This window comes from Triturus cristatus, chromosome 1_1 (assembly GCF_964204655.1).
Source record: "Triturus cristatus chromosome 1_1, aTriCri1.1, whole genome shotgun sequence".
Taxonomy (NCBI): domain Eukaryota; kingdom Metazoa; phylum Chordata; class Amphibia; order Caudata; family Salamandridae; genus Triturus; species Triturus cristatus.
The window spans coordinates 1200224565-1200252398 of NC_140579.1; the positions used below are offsets into that span (position 1 = coordinate 1200224565).

Consider the following 27834-nt stretch of genomic DNA (forward strand, 5'->3'; position numbering starts at 1 on the left):
CTGCACTATGAACTGCTTGGCATAATCTGGAGCCTTCAGAATTTGTGCGGAGCACATTGCTTCGTTCAGGGTGTCAAAAGCCTTTTGGCAACTAACTGTCCAGTTAACCACCTTGGGCATTTTCTTGGAGGTGAGTTCTGTGAGGGGAGTCACAATGGACCCATATCCCTTCACAAACCTCCTGTAGTACCCAGTCAAGCCAAGGAATGCCCTGACCTGGGTCTGGGTTGTTGGAGCTACCCAGTCCAGGATGGCCTGGATCTTGGGCTGTAGCTGGCCTCCACCAACCAGGTGTCCCAAGTACACCACAGTGCCCTATCCTATCTGGCATTTGGATGCCTTGATAGTTAGGCCTGCAGTTTGATCCTGCCAGGTGGAACTTAAGACAGCAATATCATCAAGGTAAGCTGCACTAAAGGACTTTAACCCAGCAAAGACTTGATTCACCAACCTCTGGAAGGTGGCAGGGGCATTCTTTAAGCCAGAGGGCATAAGAGTGAACTGATCATGCCCATCTTGTGTGGAGAATGCTATTTTCACTTTAGCTCCTGGGGCCATGCCAATCTGCCAGTACCCTGCAGTTAAGTCAAAGGTATTTAGACATTTGTCTGCCCCTTGTGAGAAAATGCCCTCTTTCTTGCATGGTATGCCCCCACATTTTTCTGAATTGCTTATGTGCTTTGACTGGGTGTGCCCTGGGCTCCTGCCAATCAGGTGCCCAGGGCCTGTGTTCCTTCCCTAAAACTGCATTGAAGCCTAAACCCAATTGGCATCTCTGGCCACGTCAGCCCCTGGCAAATGGTACCATAGGTACGGCCCCTAAGGGGCTGCAGCACTTATTGTGCCACCCTTAGAGACCGTGTACCCTGACACAAACTCACTGCCTTTACAGGCTGAGTGTCTTGGTGCAGAACAAAACAAAGAGTCGACATGGCACACATCCCTGTGTGCCATGCCCACAAACCACTGCCCTGGCATACATCAGTCACCCCTCTAGCTGGGTGCCCTATGCCAGTGGTGAGGGTACAGGTGCATGAGCCCTGTACCCCTACAGTACCCAGGTCCATTACTGGGCCCTGTAAGTGCAGTGCTGCCATTGATTGTATATGGTGCTGGGAGGATGTCATTACGAACTCCACAGCACAATAATCGCTACACTGAAGACTGGGAAGTTTGGTATCAAACTTCTCAGCACATTAAACCCACACTGATGCCAGTGTGGGATTTAATGTAAAATGCACCACAGAGGGCATCTTAGAGATGCCTTCCAGGATGGGCAGGGGTCACGAAGTAGAAGCTTCAAAGGCAATGCCGCCTTTGTGAGCCTCTCCAGACCATTTGCTGCTTTCAGCAACTGGTTCTACCCCCCACTTTGGGCAGGAGAACCGAAAAAACAAAGTGAGGAAGAGAGGTGTGCCCACCTCTGCCAACTCCACCCCTAAGGTGGGGGAGGCGAGGTGAAGCACAACCTCGAATCCCTGCCATCTCGGGAATGGGGGAACCCAGCCAACCAGGGACAGGCTCCTGCCCCCCTCCCACTGGAGAGTGGCAGAATAGGGGGTGTACCCGCCCCAGGGAAGGGACCCATTGGTCTCTGCCCTTTACCTACCTGTAACAACCCTAAATTTAGTATTTAGGGGCACCCTGAACCTTCCTTCCTCAGCTCCAGCAACGACAAGAAAAAGAAGAGAAGGACGAGAAGCCGTGCAGAGCTAACAAGAGGATGACGCCCACTGACTTGTCCCCAGCCCTACCGGCCTGTCTCCCCTCGAACCTGCTCCTGCAAAACCCTGGCGTGTCCAGCGGACAGCAACCTCAAAAAGCCCAGAGGACCTGCTTGCCTTCACGTTCCAAGCTATTTCTCTCGTGAACCCCGGATGTGTTTGAACTGCAGCTTCTGGTGCCAGCCTGAAACCGCGAACCCATCCCACTATGCACCCGCCGAGTCCGGCCCGAGCTTGAGTGGAAAAACACTGCAAGGATGTCCCCCCAGCGATCCTGACCTGAGAACTGGCGACCCCTGACATGCCTCTAGACGACGCCTGCAGCCTCAATCCAGAGGATCCCCCCCACCGCGACCAGAGCGGGTAAGAAAATCCGACGTCCCAAGGCACCCCTGCACCCGTCGCCCCATGGCCTTGTGTGCTCAATCCAGCAGTGCCTAACTAACCCTCTACATCCCTACTTATCCCTCGAAGTGGTGGTCACTCCTGGAAGATCCTCCTCCTCGAGCCTGCAGTGTTTCTTTGTCCCGGAGAATCTCCATTGAAATCAATAGGGCACTCGACCTCAAAACAGCACTCTACACCCGGCTGCCCTAGTGCCGCTGAGGATGCCCGTTATGTGCTAACTTGGTCCCCAACTTGCCCTGAGCTTAACCCTAGGAGCTTTGCGCCCACAACCCCGTGGCCTGCTAGCCAGCAGCCACCAACTGGAGTCCTCCTATCCTCCATAGGATAACATTGGGCCTCAACACTTTGCATCTGGCCGCCCTAGTGCCACTGGGGGTGCAACAACAGTGCATCACTGACCCTGGGAGACCCCTGAGTCTAACCCCTGGACCCTAACTCCAAAGACCGATTACCTACCTGGAAACCGATACCTCTTTTTCCTCATAGAATAACATTGACACTTTTTCTCGCAAAATGTTTCAAAGTGTCGACTTTTGAAAATTACAAATATTCCTTAAAAATCAGACGAATAACCAAAACACATTGTTCGAGGCATATGAGCTGCAGATTACACACTTTTGCATAGATCACCATCTGGTGTTGGGCCCGGATGTTTGTAGTCTGTTTTTCCTCTTGGAAAGTCTTTGGAAGTCACGAGGTCGGTGATTCCTCCCTTGGTTGGTATTGCGCATGGGCTTCGGCTCCATCCTCAGATTGTTTTTTCCGCCATCGGGCTCGGATGTAATACTTCGCGCTCCGGTTCTGAACATTCCAGTTCGACCATCGAAGCGGAATCCTCGCTGTGAGAAGTTGGCCTGATGTATGATGTCACTAGTTCTAGTGTACACCTTATATCAGTCCAAACAACCCTTATGGTGATTGGTTGTAAAGTCAACCTTATAGACCAGCTATCCTAGTGGTAGCATGGATAAGAGCAGTCTTAGGCTAAACTTTGAATGGCATGTGAAGCCAGCTGTGATACCATATATAATCCCTTGAATACCAAATGAAAGGACACCACAACAGATATATATATATAAAATAAAGTGTATTTATTCTAGACAAACCCTCAGCACTCTTTATGAGATTAGAGGTAAGTACAACACAGTCTTATTTATGCATACATTAAGTCACACAGGTAAGTAATACAGTTAGGCCCTAGGGGCCACGCAAACCATATACTAAAGAAGTGGTATAAGGACCACTGTCACGGAAATAGGATAGGCCTAGGCCTAGGGAATCGCTGGGGCTACACTACACTAGCAACAGTTAGGAAGTGGGAGGCCCACGGGATTCAGGTGCAGAGTGGAAACACTCACGCGTAATGCGTAAAAGCCGATAGAATTACTAGCAGTTAGAAATTAACAGTTTAAGGACACTTCTGAAGCAGCTAGAGAGTCGAGACTTGGAAACTAGACCCTAGGATAGTCACTACCCTTGTGAGCACCAAAGTACCCAAGTTACCTAGCCCACGGGCTGCGGGTGCATAGGTGTGAACTTGCGTCGGGTTTCGTCGTGGACTTCTATGGATGCCTGAAGGAAAGTTGCTGACAGGCAGTCAGTGAAGAGTGTCCGGTGGATCCCAAGGCTGGGATCAAGAAGAGAGGATACCTGCAAGCAGAAGGGACAGAGTCAAGGTCACTAGCCAGTGACCACGTGGAACCAGGAAGGAACCAGGCGATGTCGTGAAGATTGCAGGTGAAAGGTGAAGCTTGTCGCTGCAGCCACGGGTACCAGGAGGCGTCGATGACGACCAGGACAGGAGGCGAGCTGTCCCACGAAGGCTCTTGCTGTCGGCGGCGTCGAAGTCGAACTAGAACTCACCAAGCCTTGGCAAGCGGAACCCACGAAGAACGGAGGACTTGCTTCTGGTGCAGACCAGGAAGGTCTGGGGTGCTTCTCTTTTGCAAGGAAGCGGGAGCCAGTCTCGAGGAGCCAAACCAGCAGTGAAGATTTCAGGGTGCGTCGTCACAAAGGCCGCTAGCCAACGGGCAAGCAACCGGACAGACGCGGCAAGCAGGAAAATGCAGAAGGGCCCCACGCAGGACTCGTGGAGTGTGGGGGGCTGATCTTCGGTGCAGATGGTGCTTGGGGTTGGGGCTTCTCAATCCCCGGTGCACAACTTCGAGGGTGCCTCAGAAGCTGCGCTGGAAGATACTCGCCACTTTTCCCAGGTAGCTGGTCCCACGTCTCTCGTCGCCTCCACGGATCTCAGCTCGGCTGTGGATGTGGATCAGGGTCGGAGAAGTCTGGAAGTCAAGGCTCTGGTCGGGCTCTGCAGTCGGTCCCTCGTAGAACTTCAGCAAAGCAAAGGGTAGTCTCTTGATGGTGCCTGTTTGCACAGGGTAGCCAGTCCTTGACCACAAGGGAGATTCTTCAGTCTTCTTCTTTCGTCGAATGTCGAAGGTCCAGAGTTTCTGTTCAAGTTGCAGGTTCAGGATAATCTAATCTCCTGGGGCCCAGCTACCACTCTTATACTAATCTGGGGGGCTGGGTTACCTGCTAGGTCACGCCTTATGGGTGTGACCTGGGAGGGGGGTGGTTACACCCCCTTCCCTTTGTCCAGTTTTGCGCCAGGACTGGGGCTGGAGTGCCCCAGCACCGGTTTGAACTGGACTATGCATGGGACACCTTGTGTGCCCCAGGCATGTCTCATTCCTTTCAGCCCTCCCTGCCCCAATACACTAAAGTCTGTCTGGGGAGGTGCTAGCACCTCCCCAAGCAGGAAACCTATTGTCCAAGCCTCCCTTGCCGGGATCACTCCCAGCAGCAGGAGGTCAGACTCGTGTCTGTGGCAGCAGCATCCATTTTGTGATGCTGAGGCTTTGGTTAGAGTTAAACAGCAAAGTAGGATTTTAACATGTCTCTCCCTCTAGAAGGGAGGAATAATATCCTCATCACCAGAAATGGTATGGGAGTATTATTCCAAAGTGTTAGACTCCTTACACGACATGTTTTGATAAAGCCAAACCATAGTTACCATAACCGTTTAAGATTATAAGGCACTTTAAGAGTATATGGTAGGCTATATCATAGAACAGCTATAAGGACATGGTTCCGAAAGCTGCAGACAGGCTCAGCTCATGCTAGAGCGCCATCTCACATGTTACCAAGCACTCTGCCTCCAGGATTGTTAAGGCCTGCCATAGGAGTGACTGATAGGTACACATGTGTCTATATATAAGGGTAGATATAGGCATACTATATCTAAGCAAGGGGTGATTACACGACCTTGCCCCAGCTGAGTGATCAGCCAGTGGTGTCTGATTGGAAGGCCAGACCAGGGGTGGCATAATACATGCTGCAGCCCCTGGGAGGCCTAGGGTACACCTATGCCCTGGGTACCTAGGGTACACTGTACAGGGTCCAATAAGGTGATCCTTACCAATTGGGAATGTACCTAGGGTACATGGAGTCCATTTTAAAGAGAGAGCAGACAGCCTGAGACCCTGAATGGCAGGATCTCAGGCCAACTAAGTCGAAAAACCAGCTAGACACTAGGCAAAAAGTTGGGGGTAACCATAGTCAGATATCCACCTTCCTACACTCGCTCTCCGCGGTATTGTTCAGATCCTGATCTCCTCAATCACCTTCTTCTTCGACACACCTTCGATTCCACTCATCGACGGCGTCCTTCGGGCCTATCCAGGCTCCGGTCCCGGCTGATGTAAAGAACTCCATTTGAGAAGTGCCCTCGATGTGGGTCCAAATTCCCCCACACCGATCTTCATGAGGTGTGCAACCTCTGCCTCTCCCCTGAACACGAGGCTCGAGACTGTCCCGCCTGCAAGTCTTTTAGATCCAAAAAGACTATTCGAGATCGAAGGGCCAGACGAAAAATGGCGCACTCCTCAACTTCCGTTCCAGTCGACATCTACGGGGACGACGTCGAAGCTCCGGGACAGCAGCACACCGAAGAGGACCTAGTCAGTGCTTCCGAAGCCGACGACTCGGATGTGGAGGACTTCACCCCGGCGCAGAGGGTCGTGAGTAAAATACCCCCTCCCACACCCGCGCCGACACCCAAAAAGGCTTCGGTCACGCCTTCGCCTCCGGGCCTAGGCAAGACCAAAGACACTGCTTCGAACACCCCACCTTCGGGCCCGGTGAAGAAGCCTAATAAGCCTTCCGGTGGCTCGGGCTCGAGCCAGCCTGCCAGCGGTGCCGAAAAACACCCTTCGGCACCGAAGAAGAGATCGGCCTCTACCTCGACACCGAGCTCCGCACCAAAGCCCTCGGTGTCGAAACCCAGCCTCTCGGTACCGACCAAACATCATAAGGCCCTCGGCACCGACACTCCCGCGCCAAAGCCTGTCTCGGCACCGACCAAAAAATCGGAGGTTCCAAAAAAGCACGGCATAGACAAGCCTAATAAGCCATCGGCCCCGAAAACTTCGGCGGCGACCGAACAACCAATGTCGCAAGAACTATTTACACCGGATCCTTTGCAAAAGACAATTACCAAGGATCCAGAAACTGGATATTTGGCACTGTCTTCTAAAAAGAGACATTTGGACACACCAGCTCCACCTCCAAAGAGGAAGGACTGTGCTACCTCCCCTTTCAGAGTGCCTTCCCCACCTCCTCCACCTCCTCCACCCTCTCCACCTCTGCCCCCTCCACGTTCTCCACCCCTGCCTCATCGCTCTCCGACCCCGTCTCCAGACCATGATGGTCAGGGGGACCCATACTACGACCCAGCAGATGTGCCACAAGACCCTACCGGATCCCCAGACCCATGGGATGATTATAATAATCCAGCCATTCCAGATGTCCCACAAGATGACCTTTATCCATCCAGGCCATCTCCACCAGAAGACTCATTAGGTTTTCACCACCTACTTCAGAGGGCGGCACATTATCACGGGGTAGAGCTACACACTGACCCAGTAGAGGAAGATTTCCTCCTAGACACCTTTGATATTGCACATAGGTCTACTGCTATACTACCTATGCTCAAAGGGGTAATAAAACATGCGCCAGAGGTTTTTAAAGACCCAGTCAGGGCTAGGGTCCTAAACCCATGCATAGAGAAAAAGTATAAAGCTGCCCCCACAGATCCTGCATACATTAAAGGGCCAGCGCCACTGGATTCCCTAGTGGTATCCACTGCAAGGAAGAGATCAAATTCCCAGGCGTCAGGCGAAGCACCACCGCCTGACAAAGAGTCAAAGCTCCTGGTCGCGTCAGGAAAACGCACTGCATCACAGGCAGCCAATATATGGCGTATCGCCAACACTCAAGCGCTATTGGCCAGATACGACAGAGCGCATTATGATGAACTAGAAACCATCATGCACCATCTCCCAGAAAAATACAAAAATAGGGCCAATGAATTAATTCAAGAGGGTAAGACCATAACTAACACCTCTATACGCTGTGCCTTAGACGCAGCAGACACAGCCTCCAGGGCCATTAACACTAGTGTCCTCCTCCGTCGCCACGCTTGGCTGAGAGTTTCAGGCTTTAAACCTTAGGTACAAGCCTCCACATTAAACCATCCATTTGACCAAGAACATTTATTCGGTCCAAAGGTAGATGACGCCCTCGAGAAGATGAAGAAAGACACAGATACGGCGAAATCTATGGGAGCCCTACAGTCACACCCTCCTAGGCGCTCCTTTCGCCGCTCTTCCTTTCGGGGCAGAGGCTACTCCTCAGCGCGTCCACGTCCTACAAATCCCCTCCTCAGTCCACCTTCACAAGGGGTTATCAAAGAGGCGGCTATAGAGGCAATAACAATAAAGGCAGAGGCAAAACAAATACCGCCCGCTCTGCCACACCACCTACCCAATGACTTTCCCCTGCTCCCTCCAGACCATCCCACTCCGGTCGGGGGCAGACTACAACATTTCCTTCACGTCTGGGAGTCCATCACAACAGACAAATGGGTGACCCAAATTATTCGTTCAGGGTACTGCCTAGAATTCACATCTACCCCCCCAACATTCCACCCAGGCAACGCCCAATGTCACAAGAACATTCCACGTTACTAAAACAGGAGGTAATCTCCCTCCTACAAAAACACGCAATAGAACAGGTCCCCCCCAATCAGCAAAATGTAGGGGTCAACTCCCTATATTTTCTGATACCAAAAAGAGACGAGACTCTACGACCTATCTTAGATCTCCGGCCTCTAAACACATACATACATTCGGACCATTTTCACATGGTAACACTTCAGCAGGTACTTCCGCTCCTCTCCCAGAATGACTTTCTCACCACACTGGACTTGAAAGACGCATACTTTCACATTCCGGTACACCATGCCCACAGAAAGTACCTCAGATTTGTAGTGGACGGGCAACACTACCAGTTCAAGGTGCTCCCATTCGGGTTCACAACAGCACCAAGGGTATTCACCAAGTGACTAGCGGTAGTGGCGGCACATCTCAGAAGACAGCACATTCACGTCTTCCCATATTTGGACGACTGGCTGATAAAAGCCGCGTCCTACAACCAATGTGTACACCACACCGCCACTACAATCCAACTACTTCACCAACTAGGCTTCACAGTGAACCACCAAAAGTCCCAGCTAACACCATCCCACATAAAGCAATACCTCGGTGTCACCATAGACACCTCAAAAGCCATAGCCTACCCCAATCCGGCCAGGATTGCAAGCATTCAGGCTTTGCGTCAAAAAATCATACTTCAACACTCCCTCCCAGCAAGAGTGTTTATGCAACTGATAGGGAAGTTGGCCTCTTGCATTTTCCTAGTGCCTCATGCAAGACTCCAGATGCGTCCACTCCAAGAGTGCTTAGCGCGCCAATGGAACCAGGCCCAGGGGCAACTGACAGATCTGGTGTTGGTAGACGGTCGCACCCATCGCTCTCTGCAGTGGTGGAACACCACAAATCTTTCCAGAGGTCGACCGTTCCTGGACCCGGTTCCACAAATAATCCTAACAACGGACTCATCGCTCTTCGGCTAGGGAGCTCATCTACTACACCTCACAGTGCAGGGCACATGGACGCCGCAACAAAAGTTACTCCACATCAACCATCTGGAGTTACTGGCAATCTTTCTAGCCCTAAAATTCTTTCAGACACAGATTTTAGGCAAGACAGTCCTTATTCGCACAGACAACATGACGGCCATGTACTACATTCAAAAACAAGGCGGCACACACTCTCCACAGCTCTCAACTAGCACAGAGCATATGGAGATGGGCAATACCACACAAAATCTTTCTCCTAGCCCAACATGTCCCAGGAGTCCAAAACACCATGGCAGATCTGTTCAGCACAGCCCAGCACCCACAGGTTCTTCACCCGTTCTTTCAGATGTGGGGGCATCCACAGATAGACCTCTTCGCCACCCACGAAAACATAAAATGCCCAAGCTTCGCTGCCAGATACCCACACCCATTGTCCAAAGGCAATGCGATATGGATGAACTGGTCAGGCAAATTTGCGTACGCCTTTCCACCTCTCCCACTAATTCCATTAGTGGTGCGAAAGCTACAACAGCACTCCCTCACACTGATTCTAGTAGCTCCAACATGGGCCAGACAACCGTGGTACACCACACTGCTGGAACTCTCGGTAGTGCCACACCAAAAGTTACACCTCTCACCATGCCTCCTAACCCAGAACCATGGAGAGATCAGACACCCGGACCCAGCTCAGCTCAACCTTGCGATCTGGCTCCTGAGATCCTAGAATTCGGATACCTTATCCTTCCCCCTGACTGTATGAACGTCATCAGAGAAGCTAGACGCCCTACCACTAGAGCCTGCTACGCTGCAAAGTGGAAAAGATTTGTTGTTTATTGCCATAACACAATCAACCCTCTAGACATATCTATACAGCACTTGCACAATTTATTTTACTCCAACTGACCATCCGGTGGTCAGTATCGGTACACGTAGATGAAATGATGTGAAGGAACTAGTGAGGGGAATTTTTTACTTCACCAATAGGTGAGCAAGAAAGCAATTCCTTTTGATTTAGGTACCCTCACACACCCTAGTGGTGTCATGCTTCATCATCGGGTCACCCCGACGCCTAAAAGTCGGGGTGGGCTCAACCACAATGTTGGGAGCTCTTTGAAGATATTGTAGACCAGGGGGGCTAGAAAATAAAATAAAAAACCTCAGGCAGATCCCCAGTTTCCCTTTATTATTGGGTCTGTCTGGGTTACTAAAATTACTAAAAATTGGGTCTTTATAGGAGTATTATGGTCCTAGGACCCTAGTGCCAACATGTTTAAGTCCATATATGGCAGTAAAGGTCCAGGACTTTCTTCAGGGCAAAAGAGGCCACCCTGGATAGCAGAAGAGGGAATTCCCTATCCTGTTTTTTGAGGCAAGGGCAGAGTAGCTGCTCCTTGTATGAGCGACTGATTCATTAATCTGTCATGCGTCGTATTCCATCCGAATTTCGGATGGCTTCCGTTTCTCAGGGAATCGTAGAGCTATTGGGGGTAGCTCTATAGTCAAACCTTCGTCAAGAGTCCTGCCCCGCCTGTCCACCTACTCGGTCCCGATCCCCGGCGTTTTGCCACAGCACATCATATGCTACTTGCTCCATCTACAAAGGTGTAACCTAGCATATACATCCATTCGGCTCCACCTCGCAGCAATTGCCGCTTACCTACAAAACAGACAGCACCTATCACTTTTCAGAGTGCCTGCCATTAAAGCCTTCATGGAAGACCTAAAACGAATAATTCCCCCCAGAGTGCCACCCTCACCTGCGTGGAACTTAAATATAGTTCTCACAAGGCTAATGGGACCGCCTTTCGAATCTTTGCATAAATGCGAACTGCAATTCCTCACATGGAAAACAGCTTACCTTGTAGCCATCACCTCCCTTAGAAGGGTCAGTGAAATACAAGCACTTACTATACAAGAACCTTTTCTCCAAATGCACCCGAACAAGGTTGTCCTCCGTACCAACCCAAAATTTCTACCCAAACTCATCTCACCCTTTCATCTAAACCAATCGGTAGAATTACCGTTTTTTTTCTCGCAACCTCAAACTGTTGCAGAAAGGATCCACACACACTAGATGTTAAAAGGGCCTTGCTTTCCTATATCCAGAGAACACAACCTTTCAGAAAGACAAAGCAACTGTTTGTCTCTTTCTCTCCACCTCATAAAGGCAACCCCATCTCTAAATCAGGGATAGCTAGGTGGATTGTAAAATGCATACAGATTTGCTACCACAAAGCAAAACCCACGCTATCTGTTCCCCCCTAAAGCCCACTCTACAAGAAAGATAGGGGCTTCTATGGCTTTTCTAGGGAACATCCCATTAGATATCTGCAAGGCAGCTACATGGTCAACACCGCACACTTTCACTAAACATTACTGTGTAGATGGGCAAACCAAGCAACAAGCTAGTGTGGGCCAGGCTGTACTAAAAACACTATTTCAAACCACTGCAACAGATACCGGTGGTCGTCGCTAAGGTTGGGAACTGCTATATAGTCTATGCAAAAGTGTGTAATCTGCAGCTCATATACCTCGAACGGAATATGCTACTTACCAGTATGCATCTGTTCTTGGCATGTAGAGCTGCAGATCTACACACGCCCACCCGCCTCCCCGGCTACCTGTATCTGTTCCAGTCTATCTTATTTAGATACAACACACATGGGTTTCTTCACTGTTATTACTACGCTCCATCTTTCCCTGTTGGCGAAAAACAATCTGAGGATGGAGCCGAAGCCCATGCGCAATACCAACCAAGGGAGGAGTCACCGACCTCGTGACTTCCAAAGAGTTGCTAAGAGGAAAAGCAAACTGCAAACATCCGGGCCCAACACCAGATGGCGATCTATGCAAAAGTGTGTAGATCTGCAGCTCTACATGCCAAGAACAGATGCATACTGGTAAGTAGCCTATTCCTTTTCAACTGTTTTCAGGAAATGTCCCAGTGCTGAATCTAGGTATCCAGCACTGAGTAAAAAAAAGTATCTTTAACCCAACTTACCTGCGAAGTGAATTTCCGCCCGTAGGATAACATTGGTGATTCTATGTGAAAAAGTTTCTAAGTGTCAACTTTTGAAATGCAATAATATTCTTTAAAAATCGTACCTCTAACTAAAACGCATTTACTCACCTGTTTTCAGGAAATGTCCCAGGGCTGAATCTAGGATCCAACCCTGTGTTAGTAAAAGTAATCTGAAAAGTAATTAACTGCATTTTACTTAAAAAGCCCATACATTTGAATGTACTATACCTGCAATGTGTTGCAAACTTACTTAAAATTGTAACCAAAACCAGTACAAGTTACACTGCAATTCGGAACTGTTTATACTAGTAATTTACTACTGAAAAGTATTTACATGCTTACCTGTACCAGGCTTGCTTGGTTCTAGAAATAAAACAACAGTATATTATTTTTTTATACAAAACCATTGGCCTAGAGTTCAGTTCTTGAGTTTGTGAATTCATTTGCTGACTGAGTGTGTACATCAATTGTTAAACACTGTCCTCTGATACTGCCTTACTGTTCGAGCAAGCTACCACTTTAGAGAGTAAGGTTCTATCTAACTTTAACCTGTGCCAAACCTCTGGAGACCCTTGGACTCTTTACACACTGTACCTCACTTTGGTACAGTATATGTAGAGCCAGTTTCTTACACCCCTAATTTACCTATCAACTCATCTGCTCTTGGGGATAGGGTGAGCATCTGTCTTAGTGACAGAGTTGAGCCCTCTATAGTCCACACAGAACCTCATTTCTCTCTTTCCACCCTGTGGATGAGGTTTGGGGACCAGAACCACTGGGCTAGCCCAGGGGCTCTCAGATGGTTCAATAACCCCTAACTCCAGCATCTTGCTGACTTCAGCTTTGATGCTTTCCTTGACTTGTTCTGACTGTCGATAGATTTTGTTTTTGACATGTGCACTCTAACCAGTGTCCACATCATGGGTACACCAGTTTGTCAGACCAGGGGACAAGGAAAAGAGCTTAGCATCCTGTTGCAAGACTTTCTTGCAGTCAGTCTGCCGTTGGGCAGAGAGGGTGTCTGAAAAGACCACTCCATCTACTGACCCATCTTTTGGGCTGTATGAGATGAGGTCAGGGAGAGGTTCACTCTCAGCTTCCTGCTCCTCATCAGTCACCATCAGCATGGTGATGTCACCCTGTCATTGTAGAGCTTTAGGCGGTTCACATGGATAACCCTTTTGGGTGTCCTGCTTTTGCACAGGTCAACTAAGTAGGTGACCTCACTCTTTTTTTTCTAGGATAGGGTAAGGCCCACTCCATCTGTCCTGGAGTGCCCTTGGTGCCACTGGCTCCAAAACCCACACCATTTGCCCACGTTGAAATTCAACCAGTGCAGCTTTTTGCTCATACCAATGCTTCTGAAGCTCCTGGCTGGCCTCAGGATTCTTGGATGCCTTTTCCATGAACTCAGCCATTCTGAACCTTAGGCCAAGCACATAGTCCACAATATCATGTTTGGGTTCTTGGAGAGGCTTCTCCCTACCCTCATTTACAAGACAGAGTGGTCCCCTTACAGGATGACCAAACAGAAGTTCAAAGGGTGAGAAACCTACTCCCTTCTGTGGCACTTCTCTGTAAGCGAAAAGCAGGCATGGTAAGAGGACATCCCATCTCCTTTTGAGTTTCACAGGGAGCCCCATAATTATACCTTTCAATGTCTTGTTGAATCTCTCAACAAGGCCATTGGTTTGTGGGTGATAGGGTGTAGTAAACTTGTACTGCACTCCACACTCTTTCCACATGTGTTTGAGGTAAGCAGACATGAAGTTGGAACCTCTGTTTGAAACCACCTCCTTAGGAAACCCTACCCTGGTGAAGGCACCAATGAGGGCCTTAGCTACTGCAAGAGCTATAGTGGTCCTAAGTGGGATTGCTTCAGGGCACCAGCCTTTCCCAAGTCTTAGTTTGGCCCAGATGTCCAGCTAGGGGGATGTCATGAGGTAAAGTTAGGAGGAACTCCCTGTACATCTGTGGCACTACCACCCTCCTTGTGTCTCCAGGCTTGGAGTCTCTTGCCTCAGTGTACAGTAATCCCTCTTCCCAATAAACTCTGTGGGTACCACTGACTTCTCCCTTTGCTTCTGAAACAGCTTGCTGCCTCAGGCTTTCAAGAGTGGGACAGTCTTGCTGCCCCTGGTACAGCTCTTCCCTAGAGGTTCCCCCTGGGCCTAAGAGTTCAACTTGGTAAGGGTCAAGCTCCTTGGGCTCAGTTCCCTCTGGGGTGTCCAAGTCCTCTCCCTGAGGAGAGGGGTCCTGATCCTTTTGCTGAACAGAAGCTGGTCCCCCAGTATTCTTGCCTTTTCTCTTGGTAGGTTGGGCCATTCTTTCAGGCTCCAACACTTCCTCACCCTGCCTTTTGCACCAATTCAGGGATATCCAGCATTGCTGCATGGGTTTTCTATGGAGATCCTCCAGTTTGAAGAAAGACTGCAGGCTCGGGGATGAAGACCTTTTGGGTGCGACCGCCACTTCACGGGGTAAGTTGGGATGTTGTGGGTTGGCTTGGCACCGCTGGTTTTGGCACACAAGGCCGTGGAGCGTCGGTTGCAGGGGTGCCTTTTTGTTCCCCTCTCTGGTCGCGGTAGGGGGGGGTCTTCTGGTTTGAGGCTGCAGGCGTTTTCTGGAGGCTTGAGGCAGGTCAGGGGTCACTGGATCTCTGGTCAGGATCGCCGGGGGGACCTCCTCGCGGTGTTGGTTCACTCTAGCTCGAGCTGGGGTCGGCAGGTGCAGTGTGTGCTGGATTCGTGGTTCCTGGCTGGCACCAGAAGCTGCAATTTAAACACGTCCGGTGTTCTTGGGAGATAGAGTCCTTGAAGTGAAGGCAGGCAGGTCCTCTGGGGTTTGTGAGATTGCTGGCTGCAGGACACTCAGGATTTTGCAGGAGCGGGTTCGAGGGGAGACAGGCCGGTAGGGATGGGGCCAAGTCAGTGGGTGTCGTCCTCTTTTTGGCTCTGCACTGCTTTTCAGGCCTTATCTTCTTTTCTTGTGGTTTCTAATCTGAGGAAGCAAGGATCAGTGTGCCCCCTAAATGCTAAATGTAGGGGCGTTACAGATAGGTAAAGGGCAGGGACCAATGGGTCCCTTCCCTGGGGTGGGTACACCCCCTATACTGCCACTCTCCAGTTGGAGGGGGGGCAGGAGCCTGTCCCTGGTTGGCCGGGTCCCCCCATCCTCAAGATGGTGGGGACTTGAGGTTGTGCTTCACCTCACCTCCCTCACCTGAGGGGTGGAGCTGGCAGAGGTGAGCACACCTACCTTCCTCACTTGTTTTTCCCGCCGGTTCTCCCACCCAAAGTGGGGTGTAGCACCAGTGGGGACCAGTTGCTGAAAGCAGCAAATGGTCTCGAGAGGCTCACAAAGGCATGCCTTTGAAGCCTCTCCTTCGTGGACCCTGCCCATCCTGGGGGATGAGGCGTGGCACCTCGTCCCAGTATATGCATTGTTTCAGGCCCCCCGAGAGCAGCAGGCTCTCGACCACCATGTCTGGTGGTGGCAGCCTACGCAGCCACTCAGTCAGGTCACTAGTAGTTGGTCGAATTTCAGGGGGCATCTCTAAGATGCCGTCTGTCGTGCATTTTACATTAAATCCCACACTGGCATCAGTGTGGGTTTAATGTGCTGAGAAGTTTGATACCAAACTTCTCAGTCTTCAGTGTAGTCATTATGGTGTTGTGGAGTTCGGAATGACAAACTCCTAGCACCATATACTCTTAATGGCTATACTGCACTTACAGGGCCCAGGAATGAACCTGCGCACTGTAGGGGTACAGGGCTCATGCACCTATACCCTCACCACTGGCATAGGGCACCCAGCTAGAGGGGTGACTGATGTATGCTGGGCAGTGGTTTGTGGGCATTGCACACGGGGATGTGTGCCATGTCGACTCTTTTTTTGTTCTGCACCAGGACAAGTGAGAAAGTGCCATCTTTCTTGCATGGTATGCCCCCACTTGTTTCTGAATTGCGGATGTACTTTGACTGAGTGTGCTCCTGCCAATCAGGTACCCAGGACCTAGGTTCCTTCCCTAAAACTGTGTTGGAGCCTGAACCCAAGCCTTTGTGAGCCTCTGCAGACCATTTGCTGCTTTCAGCAACTGGTCCCCACTGGTTCTATCCCCCACTTTGGGCGGGAGAACCGGCGAGGAAAAAAAGTGAGTAAAAGAGGTGTGCCCACCTCTGCCAACTCCACCCCTCAGGTGGGGGAGGTGAGGTAAAGCACAACCTCGAGACCCCGCCATCTTGAGGATGGGGGGACTCAGCCAACCAGGGACAGGCTCCTGCCCCCTCCCACTAGAGAGTGGCGGAATAGGGGTGTACCCACCCCAGGGAAGGGACCCATTAGTCCCTGCCCTTTACTTACCTGTAACGCCCCTAAATTTAGTATTTAGGGGGCACCCTGAACCTTTCTTCCTGAGAGCCAGCCTACCTACAAGAATAAAAGATAAAGGACGAAGATCCAGAATTCTTTTGATAGGGGACTTAAATTACTGGGCAAATGGCCCTCAAGGAGGGCGTCACTCTAACGAGCTGACCAAATCCCTAGAAAACCTGAATTTCACCCAACAGATCTCCTCTCCCACCCATACTTAAGGCTACACTCTAGTCCAACTCTGGACCACCAATCTGGTGGGTTCAATCCTATCCGTCTCGCCATGTGTCTGGTCTGATCACTATTTGGTAAACTTCTCCCTAAAACTCGCATCCTCTGGGAAAATGGGCACTCTAAAGGCGGTATGGCGAAAAAATGGTGACCGTAACGAATTCATTAACACACTGATCAATACTGCGCCCCGTCCCACACACGACGTCAACCAATACGAGGAATCCTTCTCGAACTGGCTCTTAGCGGCCAGTAATACTCATGCCCCATTCAAACAAATTAGACTCACCCGCCGGCATGAGGCTCATAGATGGCACTACCCCGACCTAAAATCTCAAAAACACTCCCTTCGTCAAATAGAAAGAAAATGGAGACATGATTACTCTCTAGAAAACAAAACCATCTATGTCAGGGCCCTGAAGTAATACAAAAAGGCCATCTCTACAGCAAAGGCAACCTATTTCTCTTCACAAATCCTCAACTCCAACAACCAAACCAAAGAAATATTCACTATAGTAGACGAACTGTCAAACCCAGAGAGAATCCTAAACAAACCCAAGCCATCACAGGCCCTCTGAGATTCCCTGAATACCTACCTTATCAACAAAATCACTATCATCAAAGCCAGCATTCCCCCCAAGACCTCGCAAGGAATTACCCCACCCACTTCCAGGAACCCCCACTCTATGGAGTCCTTCCACCCCCCCATTGACACAGAGACCCTTAATAAATTACTAGCTAAGGGCAGATCCGGCTCCCCCCTGGACCATTGCCCTCCTCACATACTGAAAACGGCGCTCAAGGCTCTTCCTGATCCAGCCCTTTCCCTCCTGAACCAGTCCATGGCCCAGGGCTGTGTCCCCAATGCCTTCAAGGAGGTCATAGTAGTCCCCCTTCTAAAGAAACCGGGCGCAGACACGAGCAAATTACCGCCCCATCTCTTTACTCCCTTACATGGCCAAGATATTAGAAGCCCACTACATTCCCACACGCAACCTCCGCTTAGCCCAACTCCACCTCCTCACAGTGCCGACTTTAAAGCTGAAGCGTCAAGGGGGATGCAGGTTCGCGATCATGGCTCCTCGACTATGGAATTCCATCCCCCTGGAAATCCGACTCAGCACAAACCTGGTCAATTTCAGAAAGTCTTTCAAGACATGGGTATTCACACTTGCTTACAAATCATCTGCTTCGGGCTGGTCCACCCCCTAGTCTCTCTAGCGCCAAGAAACCAAACGGTGAACGTGCGCTTTTCAAATCATTGCTAATATAACATAACGAAGAGCCGTGCAGAGCTAACAAGAGGACGACGCCCACTGACTTGGCCCCAGCCCTACAGGCCTGTCTCCCCTCGAACCAGCTCCTGCGAAATCCCGGCGTGTCCAGCAGCCAGCAAACTCACAAACCCCGGAGGACCTGCCTGCCTTCACTTCCCAGACTGTTTCTCCCGTGAACACCGGACGTGTTTAAACTGCAGCTTCTGGTGCCAGCCAGAGACCGCGAATCCAGCCCACTCTGCACCCGCCAAACCCGGCCGGAGCTCGAGTGGAGAAACACCACGACGAGGTCCCCCCGGCGATCCTGACCCGAGATCCGGCGACCCCTGACCTGCCTCAAGCCTCCAGACGATGCCTGCAGCCCAGAGAACACCCCCCCCCCCCGCCTGCGCGACCAGTGCGGGTAAGAAAATCCGATGTCACAAGGCACCGCTGCACCCGATGCCCCACGCATTGTGTGCCAAAACCAACGGTGCCTAACCAACCCACGACATCTCAACTTACCCTTCGAAGTGGTGGTCGCACCCAGAAGATCCTCGTCCCTGAGCCTGCAGTGGTTCTTTGTCCCGGAGGTTCTCCTTTGAAAACAGGGCATCCGACCTCAAAACAGCACCCTGCACCCGGCCGCCCTAGTGCCGCTGAGGGTGCACCTTTGGTGCTACTTTGGTCCCCAACTTGCTCTGAGCTTAACCCTAGGAGCTTTGCTCCCACAACCCAGTGGCCTGCTTGCCAGCAACCACCAACTGGAGGCCCCCTATCCCCCATTGGATAACATTGGGCCTCAACACTCTGCTCCCGGCTGCCCAAGTGCCGCTGAGGGTGCAACAACAGTGCATCACTGACCCTGGGAGACCCCTGAGTGGAACCCCAAAACCTTAACTCCCACAGTCGATTACTTACCTGTGAACCTTTAACCTGTTTTCCTTCCATAGGATAGCATTGACACTTTTGTGTGGAGTTTTGAAACCTAAATATATTCTTTAAAAATCGCACAAATAAGCAAAACGTGTTTACTCACCTGTTTGCAGGAAATGTCCCAGTGCTGAATCTAGGTATCCAGCACTGAGTTAGAAAAGTAACTTACCTGCAATTTATTGTCGAAGCCCATTCATTTGAATGTACTGCTACAAAACGTTTTAGTGTGGAGTTTTGAAAACTGAAAATATTCTTTAAAAATCATGCGAATAGCCAAAACGTAATTACTTACCTGTTTCTAGGAAATGTCCCAGTGCTGAATCTAGGTATCCAGCACTGAGTTAGGAAAGTAACGTAAAAAGTAACTTACCTGCAATTTACTGAAAAAGCCTATTCATTCTAATGTACCGTAGTTGCTAAGTGTTGCATACTACTGCTCCCCTGTAAATCAAACAAAGTACGATTTCTATTGCATTTTCAAACTGTCCTATATCCAGTAACTTATTACTGAAACGTATTTAATGCTTACCTGTACCAGACCTGCTTGGTTCTAAAAATAAACAACAGTATATTTTTATACAACAACAGTTGGCCTAGAGTTCAGTTCTTGAATGTGTGAATTCATTTGCTGGCTGAGTGAGTACATCAAATTCTTAACACTGTCCTCTGATACTGCCTTACTGCTCGACCAAGCTACCACTATTAGAGAGTAAAGTTCTATCTAACTTTAACCTCTGCCTACCTCTGGGGACACTTGGACTCTATACACACTATACCTCATTTTGGTGTAGTGTATATAGAGCCAGTTTCTTACAGCAACTGGCTCCGGTAAGGAAAATCCGGCACCAAAGGTCACCCCTGCCTCCTCAGCCTCCGACCTTGGGGAGCCCAACCAACGGTGCCCAGACCTGCTCCTGCATCCCACCTTACTTACCCAGCCGGTGGTCACCTTCATCGAGCCTCCTGGTCCAAGCCTGTAGCCTCTTTGTGCGACAGAGAGCCCCAATTGAAAAGCATTGGGCGCCCAATGCTGATCTGCACCCTCTGCCCAGTTGCCCATGGTGGTGTAGCTTAGTAAATGCAGTGCATAGACTTGAATAGGCTTTTTGAAGCAAGGGGTTGGCGTGCGCCTGGTAATGAAGTCCAGAATGCGATAGTAAATTTTCCAAACGTTTTTATTTTCAATTTTGTAGGATATAGAAACCTAGATTTCAGCCAACGCCTTTCGTTCTCTCATGGAGAACTTCATCAGGGCTGAAAGTGACATAAAAATACATTTAGTGTACGAAGATAATATAAATATTTAAGGAACAAAAAAAGCGAAGAAAGAAAAACATGGAAACAAACAGACAAATTAAGAGTACAATTAACAAAGAGGTAGAAAAAATTGTGTAAAGATTGTATTACCAAAAATAAAAACTGGTGACGAGGACATGCAAGGATGGATAGTTTAAAAAAACTAAAAAGAAAGGGAGCAAGGACATGTATGTACACCATATGTACATACATTAGCAGTATATTAACAACATTATAACATTGAGTAGAAAAGCAACTGTCATTCGAGAGTCGAGAGCCAGCGAGTCAATAAATATGAATCTGGTATTAATATGCGTTTGTTTCTTAAAATGGAGCTCACACTCATGAAGTGAGGACAGGCGTGTGGGTCATCAATGAGATAGATATTGATTAAATGCTAAGTAGCAACACGTGCACAGAAATATGTGTTGTATTATGTAAAGTCATATTATGACACAGGAAGGAAAACGGGGAGGAAAGAGCAGAAAGAATAGAAATATAGAACTGTAGTTCGGGATAGAACAATTGATAACGAAGAACAAAGGACAAATCGTGAATTGGGAATCCCAAAATCTATATCTCTCAACCTACCCATTGTAGTCCTATTCGATTCTTTCCTGTTTTATGTGCTCCTGTTAAGTCACCCTCACTTCTTTTTCCCGCTGGTTCTCCCGCCCAAAGTGGGGGTCAGAACCAGTGGGGACCAGTTGCTGAAAGCAGCAAGTGGCCTGGGGAAGCTCACAAAGGCGGCAAACCTTTGAAGCTTCCCCTTCGTGAACCCTGACCATCCTGGGGGAGGAGGCTTGGCACCTCTTACCAGGATGTGCATTGTTTCAGGCGCCACAGACAGGCTCTCGACCCAGGGGTCCAGAAACATGTCTGGTGGTGTCAGCCTGCGCAGCCACTCAGCCTGGACACTAGTGGTGGGTTAGTTTTCAGGGGGCATCTCTAAGATGCACTCTTGAGTGCATTTTTCATTAAATCCCTCACTGGCATCAGTGTGGGTTTAATGTTCTGAGAAGTTTGATGCCAAACTTCTCAGTTTTCAGTGTAGCTATTATGGTGCTGTGGATTTTGTAATGACAAACTCCCAGCCCCATATACTCTTAATGGCAGCACTGCACTTACAATGTCTAAGAATGGACTTAGACACTGTAGGGGTAGAGGGCTCATGCACATGTACCCTCACCACTGGTATGGTGCACCCAGCTAGAGGTGTGACTGATCTATGCCAGGGCATTAGTTTGTAGGCATGGCACACAGAGATGTGGGCCATGTCGACTCTACCTTTGCCGGTTACGTGTTTTAGTGCAGAACAAAGTGAAGTGTGTGAGTGTAAGGGTACAGGACCTCTAAGGGTGGCACAATAAGTGGTGCAGCCCTTAGAGGCCTTCTCTGGTCACAGTGCCCTATGTACCTGTGGTACTATTTACCAGGGGCTGACCTGTGTCCAGAGATGCCAATTGGGTTTAGGCTTCAATGCAGTTTTAGGGAAAAAACATAGGCCATGGGTACCTGATTAGCAGGAGCCCAGGACACACTCAGTCAAAGCACATCAGCAATTCAGCAAAAAGTAAGGGCAACCATGCAGAAAGAGGGCACTTTATCACACCGTCACATATAATCAAATGCACCCTGCCGTACGGCTCTTAATGCCTGCTGTGTGGGTGACCTACGTATAGTATATGCAGTGCAGCTTAGCTTGTTGTGTTTTCACAATGGTTAGCACCATTTCACGCATCCTGCAATGGCAGTATGCATTCAGTTTTTGTGTGGGTCCCTTTGGGTGGCATAATACATGCTGCAGCCCATCGGGGTCCTCTTTAGAACCCATGCCCTGGGTACCAGGGTACCATTTACTGGGAACTTTCAGCGGTACTTAAGTCCTTGCTGATTGGGTTACAATTACAACATTTACCTTGTTTCAAGGGAATGAGCACTTGCACTTGGGGCCTGGTTAACAGGGCTTCGGTGCACTTTCAGTCGAAATGCATCAGTACTAGGGCAGGAAGTGGAGGAGGCAAGTCAAAAAAGGGATGCTTTCCTACAACAGTGAAAAGTGAGGCGGCCTTAAGAGTCTTAAACATGCCCCATCTCTGTCAGTACTGAGGGAGGGTGAGATCTGCTTGTTCTCTATGTATCCTGTAATTGGAGGGTGTCCTGGCTCCAGAGGGTGTTGGAGTCAGCCTGGTTCCACACCCCTGGTGTCTGGCACAAATCCGCTTGATGGAAGAGTGTCCTCATTCACAAACCAATTGAAGAATCATTTTAGCCCTTTTGGTTCTGTAAATGTCACAGAATGAAGTTCTAACCCAACTGAAGATCGTTGTTGCCAGTGGCTATCTGCCGCGGCACATGCAGGTGTAAGGGTGGAGGGTCCGGGTGGGGGGTGATTTCGACAGATGACGAAGGAAAATTAATCATTTATTTAATTTGTTTGTTGATGTGTGATTTTATGTATTGGTTCTCTGTAAGGGATGCCTGCATCACAGTTGCATTCATGTGCAACACACTGACCCCTTTTGGGTCAAGTTGCGCATTACGAAAATATAAAATAAATTAAGTAAATTGTTCTTTAGGCTTCTGCTTTCCAAGTACTAATGATCTTCTTCCAACAGGAGACTCTGGTGATCGACACACCACGGGTGCGAAAACAGACTCGCCACTTCAGCAACTTGAAGGAGGATGAAATGGTGTCATTTTCGGATTTGGAGAGTGAAGATGATGATATGCGACCTCGGCCCCGGAGGCATGATCGACATCATCATGGCTATGGGCGTACTGACTGCTTCCGTGTGGAAAAGCACTTGCTGGTTTATGGGTGAGTAGTCTCTGAGTTCAGGTAGATGTCTTTTTGGCAGTGCAGAATGTCGCACATTAGGTTAAGTTAAAAATGACACTGCAGCATGCTTAACTCAAGGGTCTCTTGTTGACTGTAGCAGTAGAGATATGTTTCATGTAATCTTTCTAAATGATGCTGCTCTGGTGTTATTGGGTACATTTGGCAGAGACTGTCAGGTTCCATACAGAAAGATGAGTGTTTGAGGTATGTGTTCTGTAGATACACATACTTTGCATACTCCTGCCATCTAGCGTTGGGTCCAAATATTTGCAAGTTGTTTTTCTTCGGCGAACTCTTTCCAGTCACGAGGTAAGGTGACTTCTTCTTTCGGTGATAGTGTGCATGGACATCGACTTCATTGTTAGCTAGTTTTCTTTCCGCCATCGGGTTCGGACGTGTATTGCTACGCTCCGTTCTGAAATCGTTCTTCAGGTTTCCCTCAGTGCACAATTTACTCTTCCCTTAACAGTATTGTTCTCGAATGTGTGTTCCTGTTCTCTGGTTATTGAATCGATCAGCAACCTCTCCATCTTCGGTCGGAAGCATCGGGGGTCGTCCCTCAGGCATAGCCGCGTGGGTCTACCCGTCCGTCGATGGAACGAACTCCATTCCAATTCTGTCCTCTGTGCCGCACCAAGTACCCTCGCACCGACCTACATCAAGTCTGTAACGTGTGCCTATCACCAGAGCACAAGGAGGAAGACTGCCGCGCCTGTAAGTTGTTTCGGTTGAAGAAAACTCTACGTGATCGTCTGGCTCGAAGACGTGAAATGCAACACCAAAGCATTCAATACACTCCAGACACCTTCGGCCAAGATTCCAAGCACGAAGAGGTCGAAGCGTTGGCGACAAAAGAAGAGGCCATCTGTTCCCACAGTCGAACTCTGAACTCGAGATAGATTTGGAGTACGAAGAAATGCTTCTGGAACTGGGTGCCGCGAGTACCTGGAGACTCCTTGCCCCCCAAAACTTTTTCCTAAAAACATATGGCTACGGCACCACTTCTACCTTCTGGTCAAGGTCTGCACCGTGACAATGTTTCCGATGCCCCGCCTTCTGGCTCGGCACTGAAACAAATCGTCAACCCTTCTGACTCGGGAACAAGTCAGCCAAAATCATCTTTGGATCCGAAACCCTCTGGTTTGAAGGACCGATCTGGTTCAGAGCCAAAACACTCCGGTTCCAAGGACAAATCTGGTTCGGAGTGAAACAAAAACTTGTTTGGAGCCGAAACCTTCTGCTCTCAAAAGCAAATCTATTTCGGCTTCGAAATCAAAGGGCAGCTTCTCCGAGCCTCCTGAACCAATTTTAGACATTCTCGAGGCTAAATTCGATCCGAAATAGAAGATTTATATCCATCCTGATACAGGACACATTTCTGCCAAAACACCAGTCAAATGCAAACTTCCTTCAGAGGACCGTGCAAATAAAATCGCTCTGAAGAGAAAAAAGGACATGGTCACTAGCCCTGCTTATCCTGCCCTGCAATTCCCTCCACTATCTTCTCCACATTTACCAATTCAAGATCCCTTACACATAACACCTCCGGGATCTCCACATACACAGCCTGAAGGGGATGATATTGATGAAGAAGACCCTCATTTGCCTTTTAGACCCATGGAATGATTACACCATTGACCCTCCATTGGTACTGACCCAGACCTTTACCCCGCAAAGCCATCACTACTCGACGATAATGTGGCTTATCAGGAACTTATTGCTAGAGCAGCAGAGTACCATCGGGTGGCTTTAATAAAGAGTTCTTTAGAGGAAAACTTTTTATTTGAAAGACTTGAGTCCACACACAGGACAAGTCAAACACTCCCTATGCTAAAAGACATGATGAGGCTAGATGCCTAAAAGGCATGTGATATGATTGAATGGCCTTTCCTATTTGCAGTCTTGGATAGACTTGGATTCAGTGTGAAATATGTATCATGGATAATACTTCTTTATACAGAGCCCCTAGCACAAGTTACAGTGAATGGTGGTAGATCCAAGGTCTTCGAGCTACGGAGGGGGACACGGCAGGGATGCCCACTCTCCACTAATATTTGCACTGGTGCTAGAACCATTAGCGACATGGGTCAGGAGGGATCCACTTCTTCTGGGACTTAAATGGACAGAAGAGTGGGAGGATCGTATCTCATTGTATGCAGATGATATACTACTCTACTTGGCCAACCCATATTCTTCCATACACAGGGTTCTGCATATATTTACCCTCTTCCAAAAGTATTCAGGTTACACTATTAACTGGGACAAGTCGTTCATATGCGGCCCGTCGCCAAGCTCCCTAGGCTCTGCGTTGCACAAACAGTAACTGAGGGGTTTAGATACTTAGGAATTTATGTCACAACAGATCCAGCTGTATTTTAGGAGTGTAACTTAGCCCCCCTATTATGTCGGCTATAGGAAGATTTGCGACATTTGAAGACACTTCCTCTCCCGTTACTTGGCAAAGCCGCCCTATATAAAATGATGGCGCTCCCTCGATTTGTATATGTGTTACAGAACGCTCCCTATCTGGTTCCACCAAAGTATTTTCAGGAGATTGACCCAAAGATTCGCACACTCCTTTGGGATAATGGCGTCCCTCGCATAGCACTGACTAAGTTCACGAAAAGTTGGTACGATGTGGGGTATAGCCTCCCGGCAACCCAGTATTACTATTGGGCGGCTCAACTTGCAGTTACAAACTGCTAGGTGCACTAGCCAACAACAGATCCAGCATATATGATGGAAAAATACAATATACCATCCGTAAATTACCTACCACTCCAGGGGTCTCTGCTCTCTCCTCGGGACCGCTGTTGCGCTCCTCTTCCGTCTCGTCACGCTCTCCTCTCTTCTCCGTCGTCTCCTCCTCTCCGCTGCTCTTTCCAACTTCCTCCTCAACGCCTCCCTTCATGCACGAATCTCCGCCCTCTTGTTGATGGGCCTCGGATGACATCAGGACGTCGTCGTTGAGTCGACCCAGCGCCACTAGACTGCTGGGCACTTCTGGTGGGTTTTCCGTGTCCGGCCCCGACTTACTCCACTTCTGGTCCGTCGGAAGCTCGTAGTCCTCACAGGGACCTATGGGCGAAAGGGGAAATAATTCCCTTTGGCAATCTCCATAGGGACTATGAGCTTGGCATAGGGGAAAGTTTTCAGTATTTACAGGTGCGTAGCGCACTTCAAAAAGCAATCCCCAGGGGTACTGAGCTCCCGGCCTCCTCCCCTCTGGAAGATAGACTGTTAGACGACTACTTGGCAAAAAAAGCAATATCACTATATTATAAGAAAATATTAAATAATATGCCAGATCACCTGGGGAAAAGTACGGGACAGATGGGTTGAAGATATCGGATATATGAGCGATGAAGACTGTCAAGAAGCACTAGCGTCCGCCCGGGAAGTGGCAGTGCGTTCTTGATTCCGCTTAATACAACTAAAGGTCTTGCATAGAACATACTACACGAGTACGTCACTGGCCAAAATGGGCGCCTCCGATTCTCCTCTCTGCCCTAAGAACTGTGGGCAATTGAGAACTTTTATGCACCAGTGGTAGGATTGCCCGATTATTAAAAAGTACTGGTATAAAATAACGGGGAAGATGTGGACACTGTGTGGTAAACAAGTAACGGTTTCGCCCCGATGGTGTCTCCTTAATGTTTGGGTCAACAACAACTTAACATCCAAAGAACCTGGATTGCCCTCTGTTGTTTGGTGGCGAAACTCAATATTGCACAGAATAGGAAAGGGGTGGCCGGACCTAGACTCCGAGAGTGGGAAAAAGACATGGACTGGTGCATGCAGGCTGAAAGAGTGATTTACGTCGGAAGAGGGTGTCCTCAAAAGTGGACCAAGATCTGGGGGACTTGGAACTAAACAAGAGGTATGCTATGCATGCTGTTTAAGGATTCGCCCATACACGGGAAACAATGAATGTTGTGAAATACTACACATGCTACTGATAACTTTGTACATATTGTAACCGATGCGTACCCTGCACTGTGAAAGAATTGTATTTATCTGAAAGAGACGCGTTAGTAATAGATTCCTTACCTTAGAATATTCCCAGGCGTCAGACTGGATCCGGAAAGTTTTTTCGTCAGCAGTACCCCTGCGCGTCGGTAGGTGGCGTCGTGCGGCTCCGCGTCCATCGCTGGCATCGTATGTGCCGAGATGACGTCACGGAGACTACTTAGGCGCCGCCCATGCGCGCTGACGTCAGTTTCTTTTTCCGCGCCAGTAAGCGCAGATCCGGTTAGAGCACGTACCGGTCTACTTTGGTGCACGTAGGGATGCCTGGCTTTAAGTCTTGTGGGGCCTGCCGTCGCAATATGTCGGTTGCGGACCCCCACGACGTCTGTCTCTACTGCCTGGAGAGCGACCACGACTCCCGTGCCTGTATGGACTGTTTGGCCATGGCCCTGAAGACCTTGAGGGAGTGGTGCCGGAAGCTGTTTGAGGTCCGGCACTCGTCCCCACGCTGTTCACGGTCCAGGGGCCGCACCAGAGAACGCTCGCGGGGCCACCATCATCGCTCCTGGGGTTCCCAATCTTCACCCTCAGATTTGGGTAAGAGACGCCACAAAAAGAAGTTGAAGAAGCGTTGTCATTTTCCTACGTCCCCCCGTCGGTCCCCGGATACGGACGCGGGGGACAGGGGTTCTGCCCCTGCGGCTCCTTAAGTGCCCGGGAGTCCCGCGGCCTACCCACCTTACCCGGGTCCGTCGACGACTCTAGCGCAGGTGCAAGAATTTCTTGATACCTT

General features: G+C 49.4%; 1 protein-coding gene across 3 annotated transcripts in view; it reads left to right on the top strand.

Moving 5' to 3' along the window:
* Positions 1-27834, top strand: part of LOC146871825 (ATP-dependent chromatin remodeler CHD8-like) — a 3469548-nt gene that overhangs the window by 2346534 nt on the left and 1095180 nt on the right. For all 3 annotated transcript variants that reach the window (XM_085651762.1, XM_085651758.1, XM_085651757.1), the window contains one exon: positions 22849-23051. In XM_085651762.1, the coding sequence (XP_085507888.1) occupies positions 22849-23051 (203 nt within the window). The remainder of the gene's footprint in view (positions 1-22848; positions 23052-27834) is intronic.